Source organism: Thamnophis elegans, chromosome 5 (genome assembly GCF_009769535.1).
Source record: "Thamnophis elegans isolate rThaEle1 chromosome 5, rThaEle1.pri, whole genome shotgun sequence".
Classification (NCBI taxonomy): Eukaryota; Metazoa; Chordata; class Lepidosauria; order Squamata; family Colubridae; genus Thamnophis; species Thamnophis elegans.
Window position 1 is genome coordinate 472520 of NC_045545.1, and position 19617 is coordinate 492136.

At 39.2% G+C, this 19617-nt stretch overlaps 1 protein-coding gene across 1 annotated transcript; it reads left to right on the forward strand.

Annotated features, from left to right (window-relative positions):
* The first annotated feature begins 2163 nt into the window (after window positions 1–2163).
* Window positions 2164–17775, forward strand: ZBTB41 (zinc finger and BTB domain containing 41). Its single transcript, XM_032217962.1, has 11 exons — window positions 2164–2382; window positions 3312–4510; window positions 6672–6879; window positions 7605–7674; window positions 8876–9023; window positions 11058–11187; window positions 12704–12799; window positions 13358–13464; window positions 14758–14863; window positions 14960–15048; window positions 15857–17775. Exons 2-11 carry the CDS (start codon window positions 3403–3405, stop codon window positions 16507–16509), a joined length of 2715 nt encoding a protein of 904 aa, XP_032073853.1. The 5' UTR covers window positions 2164–2382; window positions 3312–3402; the 3' UTR covers window positions 16510–17775.
* Window positions 17776–19617: the final 1842 nt, after the last annotated feature.

Consider the following 19617-nt stretch of genomic DNA (forward strand, 5'->3'; position numbering starts at 1 on the left):
TCAACTCCCAGAATTCTCCAGCCAGCTCTGCTCGTGGACTTCACCAGTTCTGCTGGCTGGAGAATTCTGGGAGTTGAAGTCCACAAGTCTTAAAGTTGCCAAGGTTGGGAACCACTGCCTTGTTTCAATCGCTGCCGAAGTCCTCGTGTCCGTAAAGCCCCAACAACAACAAAGCGAGCGCTTAATTTAAAGCCGCCCCTTGAGAACAACGACTAGCCGCCTTTCGGCTGTCCCGAAGGGGCTTTTTCAAGAGGCAACTGGACTTTCTGGTTTTTTTCCTTTGAAGACGTTTCGCTTCTCATCCAAGAAGCTTCTTCAACTCTGACCGGATGGTGGGAAACCTTCAAAGGAAAAAAACCAGAAAGTCCAGTTGCCTCTTGAAAAAGCCCCTTCGGGACGACCACGACCCGGATGACTGAGAATCTCCACAAATAGGCTCTTCTTTCGGTTGGTCATTCCGCTCAAGTCCGCCTTCTGCTCCAGCATCACCCCGAAATAAGTTCGGGAATGGGTTTTTTTCCCCCCTAGCCTGTGAATTGCCAGGGAAGAGGCACCAACACCGCCTGGAGAAGATCCTTTCTCGAAAGCCCCCCGAAATTTTATTTCTATTTGCGGCGTTGTCGCCACACTGGTGGGCTGCTCATGTGTCCTTTCCTAATCAAAAGGAAAACACCAGACGAAATTCCTTGGGATGAGCAAAAGCCTCGAATGATCCTCGAAGGGCTCTTTTATTAGAAAAAGTTAGTTACAGCGTCATAATCACACATGGCACAAGTAAGCTAATGAAAAGTTCACAGCATTCCAGAAATAAACCAATAGAAAATCACATCATGGCAAAGGGTGGGCAAAGGGGGAACAGAAGATTACAAGCTGCATGGCATTGGGAGGGGGAGAGAGGGAACAGAAAGCTATAGCACAGCATAGGGGGGGAGGAAGGGCATGTGTGGGAGTAGCTGGCTCACACAATTCTTGTTACATTAGGCTGCATAGTGAGTTATGACCGTTAGGCAATGTTTTTGCATCCCTGTGTATGTGTGTTTCAGACAGTCAAAGCTGTCCTGCACGCAAACATCCAGAATGAATCCCAACATCTATTAGTAAAGCTTGGAAATATTCCTGGTGATTTGGAATCGGTGCTCAGAGGTTTGGCGCCTCCCTTCTTCTTCGAAGGTTTATCGAAGACGTTTATTTCTGGGACCGGAGAGCAGAAGCTCTTAGTTATCTTGTCAAAATACCCGTAAGGCCAATTTACTGTGACTTAACAGAAAACACAAATCAGTCACCCGTTAGCATAAATCATAGGCTTTTAGGGTTCGGAGCCGGGCAGGGAAAGGGCGGGCGGGCGGGCGCGTTGACAGCTCCCTAGTGCTGCGAGAGGGCTCGCCCGCTGCCTGCGCGGAACCTTCCCCTCTTCTCTCTCTGTTGCTCCCGCCGCCGTGTCTGTGCTAAGAGCTGCAATTGATGGCCCATAATAATAATAATAATATCAAAGTAATAACTATGACAGTGTTTCTCAACCTTGGCCACTTGAAGATGTCCGGACTTCAACTCCCAGAATTCCCCAGCCAGCGAATGCTGTAAGCGATTGTAAGCGAATGCTGGCTGGGGAATTCTGGGAGTTGAAGTCCGGGCATCTTCCAGTGGCCAAGGTTGAGAAACCCTGAAGTATGATTTACAAACCCTGGCTGGGTTCACACCACCCATTATCAAAACTACCTGATAATTTAGTGTGTCGTGTGAATCATTCCTTACAAGGAAGACTCAGTGCATAAAAACAGCCGTTCCCTTTTTTATTCCAAGCTGCAATTGTTATTTCCTCTATTCAGGATCTTTCTCTGCAGGAAAGATCTGGTTCACTGGACGCTGTCCAGGGAAAACTCAAGACAGCAGGTGCGACGACTGGGTTGAGCGCTGCTTTATCACCCTCGGTCTCCTTTCTGGGGCGGCTGAGGATTTTGAAAGGGAAATTCCACGAACGCTCCCTGGGAGCCGGAGGATAAAGAGGAAACCTCCCCCTCTGCGCATGCGCCACCCCTTCGCTTTCCCTCTTGCTCAGACTCTTTCCCCCCCCCCCCATCCACGTGCCATAGAGCCGGAAAGACAGACCAGCTTCCTGTCAAAAAACTCGGGTCTGCGTGACGTCAGCCTTTACTCTCACACACATACGCCCCTCCCCTTCCGCATGGAACCCGGAAGTGATGGGGAAACCTGAGGGGGGGGCGTAAGGGGCGCGACGGGTCTTTTTCCCTGAGGGGGGGGCGTGTTTTTCCCCCCTTTCCTGATGGAGGCAAATGGGGAAGAAGAAGCAGCAGCAGCGGCGGCGGCGGGGTTCCCGAGAGCCCGGGACCGTTACTTGCCCCTTTCCTCGGCCAGGGGGGGACGGTACGTGAGAGGCTCCTCCCCTCGCTGGAGGCCGCGGCGGTGGGGGTGGGGGGGGGGCTTCGGGGGGTTTCCGAGGGACGCAGCTTCACTCCCGCCACCCCGGCCCTGTGTGGGGGGGGGGAGGGGAGGGGAGGGGTCAGTCCGACATCCCCCAGGCTCCGTTTCCCCTCTGCTTAGAACTAGTCCGAACCTCCTTGGATCGGCCCCGAAGGCCGCGTCGCGGTTAAAGGTCGCCGGGTGGTGGGGGGAACGGGGGGCTCTCAGCGGTTGAGGAAGGGGCAGGCGCACGTTCTTCTGCCGCCCACCCTGCGACTGAGGCCGCTTTCCCCCCCCCTTCCTTCCTTCCCGTGGCGTTAGGAAACAGTAAACAGAGTTGGAAGGGACCTTGGAGGTCATCTAGCCTAACCCCCTGCTCAGGCAGGAGGCCCCTGCCAGGGATTCGAACTGCCGAACAATGTTCACCTTTCTGGTCGACAAGCCGCTGGGCTGTTGCCTCTGCATGCAGGCTGAGCAAAATGTTTCTACGCCCCCGCCGCCTCTCTCCTTGCCCTGCTGGCTCCACGGAAGGAAGGAAGGAAGGAAGGAAGGAAGGAAGGAAGGAAAAGGGAGGAAGGAAGGAAGGAAGGAAGGAATAAGAGGGATATACGGGGTGCCAAGAAAGCTACCTGATTGTGCTTTTCATATTCTTAAACAGATTGTGATACATTGTAGACGCCAATAGATAAATGTTGACACTACCTATGAGAATGTATATCTCTGCATGTATATGGAAAGAAAAAACAAAACTTTCTATGAAAATAGAAAGAGAGGGTGGATGCCAATTCTCAGGACCTCACCAAATGTAAATTAACTGGTGTTAAAAAAAATATGGAATGAATCTAGTTTTTTTTTCCAGTGGTTTCAAAGAAACTTATTTAATCCATTTGCAGGTCATAACTTCAAGTATCACTGAAGCAACTATTTGTTTGGAAAAGTTTGGCTTATTCATAACAGTTCTGATCTTTACATGGCACAATTGCAATGAAGAAGAGAAGAAGGCTTAATGTAAATGTAGATGACAAAATACATCTTGGTCACCCAAGGGAGCAAACTGAGAAGATTCCCCTAACAGAAGACTCTGAACAGGAGGCTCGTGTGGATTCTGCGGAAGTAGCTCCTGGAGACCAGCTGACATATTCCAAAGAACTTTCTCTGCTGCTCGATCAAAGAAAACTTTTAACTTCTTTGCAGTACAATACAAATCTACTGAAATATTTAAATGATGATCGACAGAAGCAGCCGTCTTTTTGTGACCTCCTTATAATTGTTGATGGTAAAGAATTTAACTCCCATAAAGTAGTAGTTGCTGTTGGGAGCAGTTACTTCCATGCTTATTTGAGCAAAAATCCAAACACAAATGTTATTACCTTGGATCATGTAACGCATTCAGTTTTCCATCACCTGCTTGAGTTTCTTTACACATCACAGTTTTTCTTAAATAAAAATGAAATACCTTTAGTTTTAGAAGCAGCAAAATTTTTAGACATTATTGATGCAGTTAAATTGCTAAATAGTGAAAATGTTTCCATTTCCCAATCTGAAGAGAAAACAAAAACCCCATCTCGGCTAGAAAAGACAACTGAACAAACACCTAAAATAGCCAACAATCATCAATGCACTTTATGTAATCGTAATTTTTGCTACAAGAAATCATTAGAAAATCATTTGTCCAAAGCACACAAATCTCCTGCACGGAACAAAGAACATGGGCGAAAAATGGTTGAGAAGTCAGTAATTTGTACTAGACGATCAGTGCGAAATCGTAAATGCCCAGCCAAGTTTGATCAGAGTGACAATGAAAGTGGCAACGCATCAGATACCAATCTAGATACAGTTGCTCCTAGTAAGGAGAGCAATGAATCCGAAGACAGCGGAAGTGAATACAACACTGATGGGCAGGAAGAGGAAGACGATACGGAGTCTGAAGAACACAGCGAAAAAGAATGTGGTGAAGAGGCCCTTCAGCCAGATGGCCCAGCAGGAAATATTTCTGAAGACAATCTTTCCACATGTATCACACCTATTCTTCAGAATAGCAGCAAAAAATGCTTGCAGTGTCCTAAGTGTGATAAAAGTTTTGATCGACCAGGTAAATCAGAATACGTTTTGTCTTTTACCTTTGCAGGGATAGGCTCAAAAGCAATCAAGTCATTTCCAATCTTGGTTTACCATCTAGGGCCAGATTCAATGTATAGAATTGTGATTATTCTTTAGATCTTAAATATATCCATGGTGCACTTAACAGCACATGCAAAACTTTAGGCATCCCTTGTAAAAATTAATGCTTCACTGAATCCTTAAATGAACAGAAGCTGACACAATATATCTCTACCATTCAAGGCAGCATATATAATACTCCTCCTTATTTTACCCACAGCAACAATCCTGCAGTTAATTTAGCTGAGGAAGACCCAGATGGCTATCAGATTGCTAATTGAAAGACTTTTTTTTTAATTTTACAGCTTTATAAGAGCCATTTTTCAAATGCTCAGAAAGCCGTTAGAGAAACTCTTAGCTTCTGAAATAAGATGAAACAGTCACACAGCCTGGGAAGTTAGGTTATTTAATGACCACATCTGTACAGTTGTCTTGAACTAATTGAACTATAGGTCTAGTAAATGAATCACTTCATTGGGCCTCACTAACAAGTACAATAAAAATGAACTATAAGGTATATCCACACTGCTATGCATGTCACATTAACTGTTATCTTCTTTTGAATCTGCCTACAACTGGATTTCAAGAACACTGCGTGCTCTCACACATACACACAAGTTGCAGGCAAACAATATTGAGATTAATAAGTAATGTTAAATTAGACCTCAGAAATATAGACAAAAGTCTCTCCCTCATTCAAATGTTTCATCTCCACTCAAATTTTACCTGTGTCATTTGGGGCTTTCAATCAATGTAGGAATATGTCCCTACAGTTATGAAAATATATTAGCATTGTGATATACACTATAAGGTATACTAATTTATATGCATTATAAAACAATGTTCATTCAATAAAAAGCAAATTAGCTTCACTGATATATAAACTCCATGCAAGAAAAAATGCATGTAGCTCATTTCAAACAGTGCAACAGACTTGCACATGTTTGTCACTATTTAGTTATAGAGATTTTTGGCTGTTATACTATTGAGTTATAGAATTTTTACCCCTCACCATTGGTTGTTCTAAATGGGATAGTTCGGAGCTACAATTCAACAGCATCTGGAGAGTCCAGAGATTAATGGACTGCTCTTTAAATTATTGCTTCTCAACTGGTATGTGGTAACTTTGGTAACCTTATCAGTTTACTATTAAGTCAATAGAAGCATAGCCATCTTTCTTGGAGAAGAAAAAGTCTAGCCTGATTCTGGATACCCTTTTGCCCAATGTGCAATTTTAGGCTTGCAGTTCAATCAAACATTTTTTTTATTTATTTAATTTTTATAACTGCCCATCTCAATAACTCTGGGCAGTTTAACAATTCAGAAAATACGCTACAATTACAAAAACATGAAATCATTTGAAGATGCCTTTTATAGCTGCCAAAGCAGTAATGGGTTCCGGATCCCATCGCAACCGGTATGCTGCGACAGGGCCGGGCGTCCACCACATGCACACGCGCTGTGCACGCATGCACACCCCTGCCCTGCAACGCTCCAGCTGCTCGGCGGAATGTCACGCAGGCGCTGTATACCGCGTGTGCGTGCACAAATGGCCTGGTTGGGTCAAATACAGGTAAGGAGGGCGGGTGGGCCCTCCACAGCACTGTACCGGAACTATCCCTGCTGCTCCCAGCAGGCACACCAGTACACCCGTACTGGGGTGTACCAGCCTTAACCCACCACTGTGCCAAAGCTCTTGTACCTGATAATATCAAGTGCAAACACCTACATGAAGACTAACCAACCTGCATTCTCTTATGGATGATCAAACATCTGAATAATTCAAGATAAAAATAAAATTGCAGTGTGGGCTTAGAATCTTAGTTTATTTAAAGTTAAATTAAATCTTAATATAGTTCTAGACATGTTTATAGAATCACATTCAGATAATGATGATCTTTAATCCTTAGTTGCTTTGTGCTCCAGGACTATAGGAATAGGAATTGATAATGTGTAAGATTTATTTTATTTATTTAATTTTTATAACTGCCCATCTCAATCAATAACTCTGGGCAGTTTAACTATTCAGAAAATATGCTGCAATTAAAAACATCTTTGAACAATACAAAATATATATATCTTTTATTTTGTAGGAAAATTTGAAAGCCATGCTCGAGTGCATACGGGTGAAAAGCCTTTTGAATGTGATATTTGCGAGCAGCGTTATTCAACCAAATCTAATTTAACAGAACACAGGAAAAAACACAACAGTGCATTGGAATTTCATAAAAAGGAACACAAATGTTCATATTGTAACAAACTGCACGCCACCAAAAAGACCCTGATAAAGCATGTAAAAAGGCAAGTATCATTGATACTGCATTTTGGGTAATAGAATGATCATTTAGTTTCCTTTTATTATAAAATTATCTAACACTATGCTGCAGGATATTAGATGTAAACAATAATCCAGTTAAATACATGGCAACTTATTTTAAATGTGTCGGGTGTTAAAAGCACACATAACATACATGAGCCTTTTCCAATCATGCCCTGCCTGGAGATGAGGAAAATCTAGAGGACCTCCTCCGGCTGAGTAAAATTGTGCATATTTATAAAGTGGTATATCAATAGTTGTAGTCATCATGAATCAAATCAGGATATATGCTCTCTACCAAGCATGTGCGCTTGGGAAGTGAGATCTCATCAGTATGTTCAGTAGTATTACATATTCTTTTTAATATATGTCCTTCTGTTCTGTTTGGTGAATATTGAAAGGTGATTTAAATAAATTGGGGCAAAAAGTCCTTAAAGAGGATGACTAAAAGCACTTTAAAAAAACAGTTGACATTTGTGCTGATGTCAAATCGTAAATTTCAGCTTGGGTTATATACAGAACTTTTCAAATGGGAATATAGATTAAGAAACTTCAAATATTTTGCTTTCTTTATATGCAATACAGGATAATATTTCTTTTTCATAATTATACAATTAGGCCAGCAAGCAGCAACAAAATGCAAACTAGTGATTTGTTTCTTGTGTTATATTGATTAAATAAATAATGTCTTAGTAGATTCCCTCCGTAGATTTCATCCTGAAAATGTACAAGAGTTTCTATCTACCAGGAAGAAAAAAAGTGAAGGATGGAAATGTGAGGTAAGTATGATTTTGGTTTCACTGAAATTATTTGATACTTCTGACTTATTTTTTTTAAATCTGTGACTTGAATCCAGATCGGAGGCTGTGCATTTATTCACTGAAGTTCTTGAATTTGCTGTTTCGACTGCTACTTAGAACTATTGTAAATTGTTTTAGAATGTTCGTCAAGGAGCTGCAGGAGGAAAGGGATTTTTGAAATTCCAGAACATGAACAAAAGCTTTGCTCCATGCTCTTGGTTATGCTGCTGTTTTTATGCTGCGAGAATAACATGCAGATGTTGTTTGAGTACATTGACCTGCTAAAACAATTAAGTGACTAAATCATAATGTTATGGATAAATGGGAAATCCTACGTTTCATTATGTAGTTTAGTGTGAAAATAGTGTACGTTGCAGTTGGGTTCAGGATAATAAAAATAAAAAGTACCGTAATATGACTTTGTGGCTTATTGACGCATGATCTTTTTGGTGAACGCTTCAATAAAGTAACTTTAGTGGAGAAAATAGTATGTAGCAATCCACACTGAGTAAATCACCGTATATGCTAAAGTTATGATAAAAGTTCAAGCCCCAACACTGACACAAGTCTTTAAGAAGATATTGGATAGCCATCTGTCTGAAAGGGTTTAGGGTTTCCTGCCTAGGTAGGGGGTTGGACTAGAAGACCTCCAAAGTCCCTTCCAACTCTGCTATTGTATTGTATTGTAACAAGATTAACAGAGAAGCAAAATAGTCATAACTATGCAATTGCAGAGTAAAGTTATTTCCCGAAAGCTACCATATGTATTCACATATACATATCAGTAGATAAGCCCAACCCTCAAATTTTCAACCAAAAGATTATGAAAAAGGCATTATCTACGGATAAGCCAATCCACATTTTTCATTGTATTGTGGTTAAAATATTATAGATAATTTCATTTGAGTGTATACAAAAATTACAAATACTTTAAAAATATTACTGTGGATACCTGTGGATAAGCCTATACTTGGATAAGCCAAACCCAAATTTTTGGTACATTTTGCACCTAAAATTCTCAGCTTGTTTGCAAATGTAAATGTAATGTGCTTTCTTATAATTCATTCCTTTGAGTGATAAGATTGGGTTTGTGTATATATTTTCATGGATAACTTGACTTTCTCCAGGAAGCTGAACGTTGTGTATTTTACTTAATCATTGCCTATTGTTATTGCTACAGATTTGCAATAAGTCTTTCACACGAAGACCTCACTTGGAAGAACACAGAATTCTTCATACTCAGAACAAGCCTTTCAAATGTACCTATTGTGAAGAGCATTTTAAATCCCGTTTTACGAGATTGAAACATCAAGAAAAGTTCCATTTAGGTAAGAAAATATTCAGTGCAAATATGTTTTTAATTCATTAGCTGAATTGAATTCTGTACACCAGTTTTCCAAATCTCTATTCACAGTGTTTAAACAATTCTTTAAACTGCTTGAAGGTGAGGTTCAATTTTTGGACAAATTAATTAAACAAATCCTTATTTAGAGACTGGAAAAAAACCCCTCAAATTTCAGTTAATCTAGTTTTAGTTAGGGATTTACAGTACAGTAGAACGCCTGGTCATGAACGCTTCTGACCACAACCAAATCGGGTGACGCAAAATTTTTGCATCTGGTTGCGAACAAATATTGGCGATCAAATACAGCCACGGCTATTTCCCCTTCCGCGCCATTTATTTGTACGCGCACGTGCAGTCAGTCTCGCTTCCGGTCACAACCAAATCAGGTTGCCACCCAAGTCATGGAAGGGATTACGGTGGTGACTGGAGGTTCTACTATATATGTTTTGCAGCTCACAGGTTATTTCCCCCATCCTCCACTTCAGCCCATCTATTTGATTCCACCACTTTAGTCTAAAGCTGATCCAGGCCAATTTTCCATTAACCTGACCAATTACTTGATTTTTAACATTAGTTTAAAATTACAAAAACTGTTTCTCAATGAATTCTGAAAAATGCAAAAAAATATAAGCCCAACAACAGAGGAGAGGTGGGGAAAGTTATCAGGGTCCCTTCCTGTTTGGTTTTTTTAAAAAAATGTAATAGCTTTGTGAGCTACTAAACCTTTGGACACTCTGTTCTCCCAGTTTTCTTGGAAACAGTAAATTTTTAGACTTTGAACAGAAATGATTAAAAATTTTCTCCTAAACCATTTTCTTTGTTGCTGAGAACTAAAGTAACATATGAAACATTGATCTGTTTATATTTCATTATTTGTTTAGTCGCATGTAACAAATTTGTGTGTTTGCTGAATAATCAGACAAATAAAAGAACATTGACAATTTTTTTTGTCAATTTTGTCATTAAAATCTATTAGGGGGAAAAATTGCTGCAATTCTACTTAATGCATTAGCACAACTCTATTATACTTGAAATAGAAAGATTAGGGGATGTTTATTTTTTGAAGTACCTCTCAATATAAAAAAACAACAGAGAAGGACTTAAGGTTATTGGGATTCAACAATACATGGAAGTTATAACTACACTTCTTGGCATCCCCCCCCCCCCCTCCTTGGTTTTGGAGCTTTAAAAGCTGTGCTTGTGATGTTGACATGGAAACAGCAGATTTGCTTAGCTACCCAGAAGCTACAGAAGAGGGGATAACTATTTCTGTGTTTCTAATTTTGTTTAAGGATAAATGGATTTTATAAAGATAAATCATGACACTGCTTTTTAAGAGCCATCTTCAATCTGGCGTTTCTTTTCTGCAAGTCACTATTGGTAATTTGGTACATTTTGAGGAAAATTGTTCATTTAATAAACATCTGTTAAAACAATTGCTTTCTCCTGTTCACGAAGACTTCAAGAGGTAGTTTGGCTCTTTATGCTAATACAATGCTAAACGATTATTTGAGTCATAGAATCAAATTTCAAAAACCTTAGGGGCTGATCAACCCACTTTGGCTATGTGAGACCTAGAGTTTTAGATATTGGCAAAAATACAGGAAAGAATCAAATGGCAGACAATTCATAGATAAACTGGTCAAGGAAGTCACTATTGATAGTTATGACACCATAATTTAATGTCCTACCAAGGTGTCCATAAAAATGTGTTTAAGTTTTACAAAAAGAAGAGAATGCAAAAAAATATATACAAAGCTGTACAAAATGTTTTCCTTTTTGGTAGTAAAGTTTTGGTAAGCTTAATTTATTATGTCAGAATTACCAGTTGCAACTTCCGGGAAAGAAATGATGAACTGTTTAAAAACGGATGATTGATGTTCTTGTGGTTAGGTATTTCAAAACGAAGAAAATATTTTGTTCCATTTTGTATTTTTGTGTTCCAAAACATGAGTTTAGATTCCGATCACTTGCTCAAGTTGCATAAATGTAAAATTGAATTCCTGTGTCTTTTCAGGACCTTTTCCATGTGATATTTGTGGTCGCCAGTTTAATGACACTGGAAATCTGAAGCGCCATATTGAATGCACTCATGGAGGAAAGAGAAAATGGACTTGCTTTATTTGTGGAAAATCAGTTAGAGAAAGGTATGCTTAATACACATGCTGTGTTTAATATAAATTAAATAGAAAGCAGATCTATGAATTCATCAATATTTAAAAATATATATTGTAAGAGCAGTTGAACAATGTAATTGTATGGTGGAGAACTTCTTTTGATGCTAATTAGCGCACATATGTTTCTCAGAATATCCCGTTCCATTTATTTCCCAAGTCTTTACTCATCAATCAGCATTTCTATATACTGAGCCGAGGGGGAACTCCATTGAATTGTAGGGTTTCTGGTGTATGTTTTTATTCGATGTCCATACCTTGTTTATCTTGTGTAACTCAAGGCAGAATGAACAATGCTCCTTCCTCCTTTGATCCTCACAAAACTCTTTGAGATAGGTTGGGCAAAAAAAGAAGAAGAAGAAGAATCTGTCTAAAAACACCCAGCCAGTTTCTGGGCCTAAAGAAAGTCCATCACTTCCTGGCTCCCATGTTTATATCGGTGAAATATTTGTTTATTTTTTTCTGCTGCTTAGGTTAGATAAAATGAGGGTTGTGCAGCACTTTGAATTAAAAAAAGAAAGGCTGCTTTGCAGTTCAGAAACTCATTAATATGTCAGCAACCTTTTCTGGGACTATAACAGCTGCAGAATGATCCTCAAGAGAGATGCATTTGGGAAGCGCTCTATCCTAAACCATCATTTTCTTCTCTGTAGCAAAGGCTTTTCCTGCTTAATAAAGATAAGGCGCCTGAGACTTGATGATTGGTAAACGCTAAGAAAGACTAAGAAAGAACCCAAAGGAAGACTGTGCAGATCACCAGAGCCTTCATTCCCAATAGACAAGAATGTGGACAGGCAGAGCAAGAGCCTTTGGTCAATGTGTTAAACGGCCTTTTTCAGATTCTTCCTTTCCTCTCTTTCTTTTTCCTTCTCAGGCATCTTATGTGCTATCGGCACACTTACTTAGTTTATTTTATATTCTGTGTATTTACACATTCAACTACACAGCATAGCAGAATTCTCAATTTTGTGAGTTTGTGTGACTTAAAATGATAACTAAGTTTGTGTTCCTCCTATGAATATCAGCAGTGATTTTATTAGGATTGGAATTGGACAGCAGATTAATTTCTAAAATTAAAATTTAATCTATACACGAAATAAAATGGCAGAATCTTATAATTTTAAAAAGGAACGATAAACTCCTTATCTTCAGTTACACGTACACTTCTACAGAGACCCCAAAGACTGTGGATGTACAATGGTGTTCCAAAGTATTGCACTAATATTTTTAGAATGCCCTGGGTGCTACATGCTGTGCTGGGAGAAATGTCAGAAACATACATGCATTTCCCCAAAAGGCCAAGCCCAGCGGTCAGTGGTCATTGGCAATGTTGCCAGAATCTGGTAACAGTTTGTCCATTATCAAGAGATATCAGTTACACTTTGCAGGAAATTGGACTGTCGCCATTTTGAATGCATTACAATGAAATGTATTATTGTAAAAGGATTAGGGGAAAAACCGTCTTTATATCTGAATTTCTTCCTTACAGAACAACTTTAAAGGAGCATTTGAGAATTCACAGTGGAGAAAAACCACATCTCTGTAGCATTTGTGGACAGAGTTTTCGTCATGGAAGCTCCTATAGGTGATACATTCTATACTATAATGCCACGATCGGTTATGCTCTGAAATGACTTTGTTATGGTGTTTATAGGTAGTTTGTCATTAAAGAGTAGAATTAAAATTCAGTATGAATTACTGCAATAAGAGAAATCCCTATGGGGGAAGTTATTTTTAGATTTTAGCAAAAAATGGACTATTGATAAGCAATCCGTACCAAAGTTTGCTCCTCTGAATTGTCATATTTCCAAGTAGATGGGTACAAAATTTAAATATAATTTTTACCCATCCACTTGGAATTAAGGCAACTAGATTCCATGACCCATTTTCCCCCCAAATTCAAAACTATTTAGACTTAATAAAATCAGTAGCAGCATACAGTATCTACCCAGAAATAGTACAGCAATGTCTCAGAGTAGATGGTATCATTGTTGGGTTATATTAATGTAGATTTTCACACTTAAGTTATACTTAATATAAGTTTTGTAACCTTAGTGTAAGTTATACTAATTTAGATTTTCAGATTTGAATATCATGGTACATTAAGCATGCAGATGCTAATCTTGTATTCCTGTTAATACTGGCTTCATCTGCGAGTCCACCATGATGATAAGAGATATGAATGTGAAGAATGTGGAAAAACATTTATTCGCCATGATCACCTTACAAAACACAAAAAGATACATTCAGGTAAGGAGTGGCATTGACGTTACCTTTTTCAATCAAAGAATCCAGGAACATAGTGTTCGTTTATATTTCACAAAATAATGGACTGCTGAAAGGAAAGGATGTCTGTTTTCACCATGACTGGTTAGAGATGAAGAGGATGTATGCCAACATATGTGGCCCGACTGTTATTTGCAGAACAGATATTCCATGAATGAAACGGCTTCTACTCATGGAAAACACTGAGGTATACCAGAATGCAACGGTTTTCTCATGGAGGAACTGCATATTTTAAAGTTATTTTTTTCAGCAGCCAAGGGTCACAGAATGTAGATCAGTGGTGAAATTAGTGGTGGAACCAGGACACAGTAAACTCAATTCCATCCCCCCTCCCCCCCCACACACACACCTTGACTCGATAATAAATTTAATTTTAAAAGACAAGTTAAGCCTATGAGCAGTTTATTTTATTTTGTAAATCCTACTTTTCTCCCTGAGTCCCAGTCTTGGCGACATATATATTATCATGTACTGATGAGCCTTGGACACTGATCCCTAATTTATTTATTTTATTTATATCCTTTATTTTATGGAGCTCAAGGTGACTTACATAATATTCCCTTCTATTATTTTCTCCACAATAATCTTGTAGGTGGGTTAGTGTTCTGACCCCCCCTCCGGCCTGCGAATCACCCAGACGCAGGCTTGGCTGTTTGCCACTCTTTAATCACGGAGTTTTCGACTCCTTTGGCTGAAGGCCCAGACAAGACTCACATGCAAGAATAGTTGGCAGCAACCCAAAATCCAACAGGCACAGATACAAGACAGACAGAGTATTCCAATACTGTTTCAAACGGTTGTGTCCTGCAAATGACCCCTCCCAACTTCTCCACTTATATACTCTCTTGGGAGGGGCCAAGCCACAACCACCTGGGCTTAATTATCCTCTCTGAGTCTGCCTCCGGAGCTGCTGCCTCCGTTTCTCCGCCCTTCTTAATCTTGCGTCAGGGACAAACTCCCTTTGATCCTCCCCACTGAGGCTCCATGCCTCAGGCACCTCCTGGTGGCCAAACAGCCTCTCTGGTCCCTGCTCTGAGTCTGAGCCCTGCCCAGGGTCCTCCACGTCTTCCCTGGCAGACTCGTAGGGTTCCTCGCTCTCTGAGTCCATCGGCAGCTCCACCGGATCCTGCTGGGCCACAAGAGGTTAGACAGAGAGAAAATGGCCCCAAATCAGAAATAGTTGGATGCCTCTGGCATTATTTTGCTTCCTGGGAGTTTTATGAAGTCAATTCAGAATATATTATTGCTTCGTCTTAGGAGAGAAAGCCCATCAGTGTGAGGAATGTGGAAAGTGCTTTGGCCGAAGAGATCATCTCACTGTTCATTATAAAAGTGTTCATCTAGGAGAAAAAGTATGGCAAAAGTAAGTTTAATTTAATATTGAAATTTATTCCAGAAAACATTCCTTGGTCAAAAGTTTATTTTCTAATATATTTCATTTACTTGCTTTTCTTCGAAGGTACAAAGCAACATTTCATCAATGCGAAGTCTGCAAGAAGGTTTTTAAGGGGAAATCAAGTTTAGATATGCATTTTAGGACACATTCAGGTAAAAAAAATAAGAGTGGCCTAAAAACTCAGTTGGGATATCCTTCTGTTTTTAAGAATTTTTTTGCAGCAAAAGAGAATGCTTGCTTTTTTTTTTCTTTTTTTTTTCAATTTCCTCTATTTTGGGTAGTGAAAATATTTAATCCAGAACATTTTGAGCATTGTTCTTAATTTTAAATCAATAACAGTTTATTGATTTGCTAAAGAATCTTCTGTGATTACAACTAATGTAATGAAAACTAATGTGATTAATGTGTGATTATTGAGGTATGAATTTTAAAAGGTTTTTTTTATTTATTTGATGAACTTTTGAGGGAGGGGGAGGAAATCCTCTTGAAGCAAAACTACAAAAGTAAGACCTCGCTTTCCACCCATCCTCGTCTTCCCATGCCCTGCAATGCTTTCTGTTAACCTAAGTAGCTCAGCCCATTTTTCATCCAAGGCTGTCAATCAACATGAATCAGGTCATCTGAATTTATTGCAAATCACAGAGTATCAGTTAATGGTGGTGTTTTATCAGTTTTGCATATTCCGAAGCTTTGTTCTAACCTGAAACAAAGTTTGGTGTAAATGGAAGGTTTTCTGTGTATTCTTAAAATTAATTATGTATTTTGTAAAAAAATGAAATAATAGTAAACATTAAAATGACTTTTGTGGGTTTTTTTCTCAGGCATGTGTCAGATGTTCTGTATTCTATAGAAATTACTTGCTAACAATGTTTTGTTATATAACAAAGATTAAATAAGTAGATAGGATACAAAAGGTAGCATATTTATTCTATTAATATTGGGTTTTTTTTTTTAATGCAGGTGAGAAACCGTACAAATGCCAAGTTTGTAACCAGTCCTTCAGGATAAAGAAGACATTAACTAAACACATGGTTATCCATTCAGATGCTCGCCCTTTCAATTGTCAATACTGCAATTCAACATTCAAACGAAAGGATAAACTAAAATACCATACAGATCACGTACATGGAGGGAAATCTTCGGAAGAACTGCAGAACTCATTGCCAGATGAAAAAAATGTGTCGTTACCAGCTCAGTTCACACCAGACGACAAAGCTTTTCCAGGGGATTCTAAACCATTTGTGGATCAGAAGACAACTCACCAAGGGGATACCAAGGCAATGCTACAGAAGGTCCCCTCGGAGACGTGTGTCCCAGTGACCCTGATATCTGTTCGAATACGTGAAACTCCGCCTGATCTTGTACAGCAACCGTCTCCTGTTACATCTTCATCTCACCCAACTCCTCCTTCACAACCCGCTCCAGCAGATTATCAGCAAACAACAGAGCTGGAATTTCTTGAAAAATATACTCTTACTCCACAGCCAGCAAATATAGTTCATCCGGTTAAACCTGAACAGATATTGGATCCTAGAGAACAAACTTATCTTGGGACGTTGCTAGGTCTTGATTCAGCTCCTTCTGTACAGAACATTTCAAATAATGAACATTAATGATCATGTCTATGAAATGTGATATTTCATTAGTCTTGAGATGTTAGCCATTTTGAAGGCTAACAGTATTATATAAGCTGTTGTCTATTTCATTAAATGAATGGGGTATTGTATTGAAATAGGTGTGTGTATGTGTGTGTGTGTGTGTGGAGAGAGGAAATAAAATGTAGAGAATGTCAGGGATCTTAGCATTCTTCTATATGACAGAAGACAAAAAATACTGGATACGTGAAAGTAATGTATTTCAATGAACTGTATTTGGTTAACTGATTTAGACTTTAAAATCATTTAAATGAAATAAGTTCAATTTTGGTTTAATCACTAAATGGAGACCAAGTTCCACAATCTTAAAAGAGCCACATTTTTTATTCAGATTTGGTCAAAAATGTGAAAAAAGGAGCAGCTGCTTTTAATAAACAGTAGAAAAGTGCTGTGGTTACCTGAGATCAGAAACACTTATTCTAAATCATTTTTAAGACATGCACAGCCGTTCTAAAGAAAACTATAATTTTTTTAAAGGATTTATTTCTGACTGCAATGTTTGCTATTCTGTGTGTGTGTGTGTGTGTGTGTGTGCATAGAGACCAAGAAAGACTATTCCGTTCATTACATGAAGAAAGCTACAGTGCAAAAAATGCATAACATAGTTGGCCTTTATGGTGTCTGTCTGTTTGCTACAACAAACTAATACAAGTGTTCTACTGAAAATTCTTTTAACAATTGAAAAGTTAATGTATCTATATTTTCTTTGACTTCAGTTATTTTAAAGCTGTTGAGTATGAAAAATTATTGTTGCCATTTTAATGCAGTTGTTTAGCTTTCAAAATCATGTATTTTTCTTAAAAATTGCAATTTTTTAAAAATAGATTCTTGAAGCGTAAAAAATATAGATTTAATCAATTATGGATTGAAGTGCCCTCCCCATATGTTTTCACTCTGTACATATCTCAATTTGTTTGTCATAAAAAGCTTTACAATTAAAACTATATATGCCTTTTGAGTGTCGCAATTTTAAAACCATTTCTATTTCAATATCAGGCGAAATAAATAAGGTAGCAATACTGCTTCCTAGACAGTCTCTTTGGTATCAGAAAGAATCACTGCTGTTACTCATCTAGAATACATCCAAGAATCAACCGTGGAAGCCTGGCTTTTGTTTATGTCTTCCTTAATCTTGCTTTTTTCAATGGGGTTTTTGGGAATAATAATTTAAAAAGAAGAAGAATTTAAATACAATTTGTTGTAAATAAAATCTGTATAAATGAAGTCTTGTGGAACTGAAATACTAATTTCAATTGTTTTTATTATAAAAAATGAAAGGAACTTTGTTGAACATGAGGGAAAAAAATCCATGTAATTAAAAACTAAACAGAATAATAGTGGTTAGTGTTTAAATCAGGTCTATACAGATTAGAGTCTTTTTACCTATTGCAACCTAATACTATCTGTATAAAATGATTTAATTTGAAGATTATTTTCAAACTGTGTTGCAAGACATACCTTAATTGGACGTTTTTAAGGAGACTGGACAGCCATCTATCTGAAATGGTATAGGCCAGGGTCTCCTGCCTGAGCAGGCGGTTGAATAAGAAGACCTCCAAGGTAAGCTTTCTAACTTTGCTAATAGTTCTTATAAACTTGAAAAACGTGCACATGTTTTTATTATATCACTAATTTAGGAATCTAAATATACATCATATTTTTTTACACATTAAATAGCTAATCATGTTAGTTTACCTTTAAAACTACAGTATAGTAGCAAGGTTTATTGCATTAAATAATGTTTTGGAGTCTCTTAGACATAAGCATGGAATAGCACTATAGCAGGGGTGCCAAACTTGACTTCATTGAGGGCCGTGTCAGGGTTGTGTTTGATCTCGCGTGGACTTGGCCAGCTCAACGTCACTCATGATGGGGGCACCTGTAGTGACCCGGGCAGGACTGGGGGGGATCCATTGTCTCCAGTGGAGGCATGTGAGACCAGGGAAAGTGCCAAATGGCCTCCAGCCGCCGTCTGTCAGGGAACGTAGAGCTTGGGAGAGAGCTCCACTTCCACTGGCAGAGGGCTGCAGGAGGCTACAGCAGCAGGAAACGGAGCTTCAGTTTGACCTGTAGGTAACGCCTGGCTTCCGCAATGGGAACTGCCATTCTCCACAATTACAGGAAGTCCCAGACTTAACCACGGTTCCTTTAGTCACCGTTCAAAGTTACAACGGCACTGAGAATAGTGACTTATGACCATTTTTCGCATAACCATTGCAGCATCCCTAAGGGAACGTGATCAAAATTCAGATGCTTGGCAACTGACTCATTTATGACAGTTGCAGTATCTTGGGGTCATGTGATCACTTTTTGCAACCTGATAATAGCAATAGCAGTTAGACTTATATACCGCTTCATAGGGCTTTCAGCCCTCTCTAAGCGGTTTACAGAGTCAGCATATCGCCCCCAACAACAATCCGGGTCCTCATTTCACCCACCTCGGAAGGATGGAAGGCTGAGTCAACCCTGAGCCGGTGAGATTAGAACCGCTGAACTGCAGATAACAGTCAGCTGAAGTGGCCTGCAGTACTGCACCCTAACCACTGCGCCACCTCGCAGTCAAGGGGGAAGCCAGTTGACTTAACTGTGTTATTAACTGCAGTGATTCACTTAACAGCTGTGGCAAGAAAGGTGGTAAAAAGTGCAAAATTCATTTAGCAAACATCTCACTTAATAACAGAAAGTTTGGGCTCAATTTTGGTGGTAAGTTGAGAATTACCTCTAACAATTCACGGGTACTGAGGAGTTAACTGAGGTTTCCCACCCCTCCCGTCAACTCTGAGGTAGGGAAGGTCAAGAACTAGGCATGGTGTGGATTCCAGGAATGTTGTGGCAGGTGCAATAATAGAATTTTGAAAGCCTGTCCAACTTTCTGTGCGTCTCGTTTTATAATAAATCAACTGGGTTATTTTGAGTTTGCTGCTTGATTTGGACATGGAAAAGACTTGATCTGACTGTTCATTATCTGTTTTCATTAATTATTTGAGTAAATAGGCCAAGATATGATGACTAATGACCATGGTATTCTTTCAGGACATCAGAACCTGCAAAAGAAGTTAATGTATC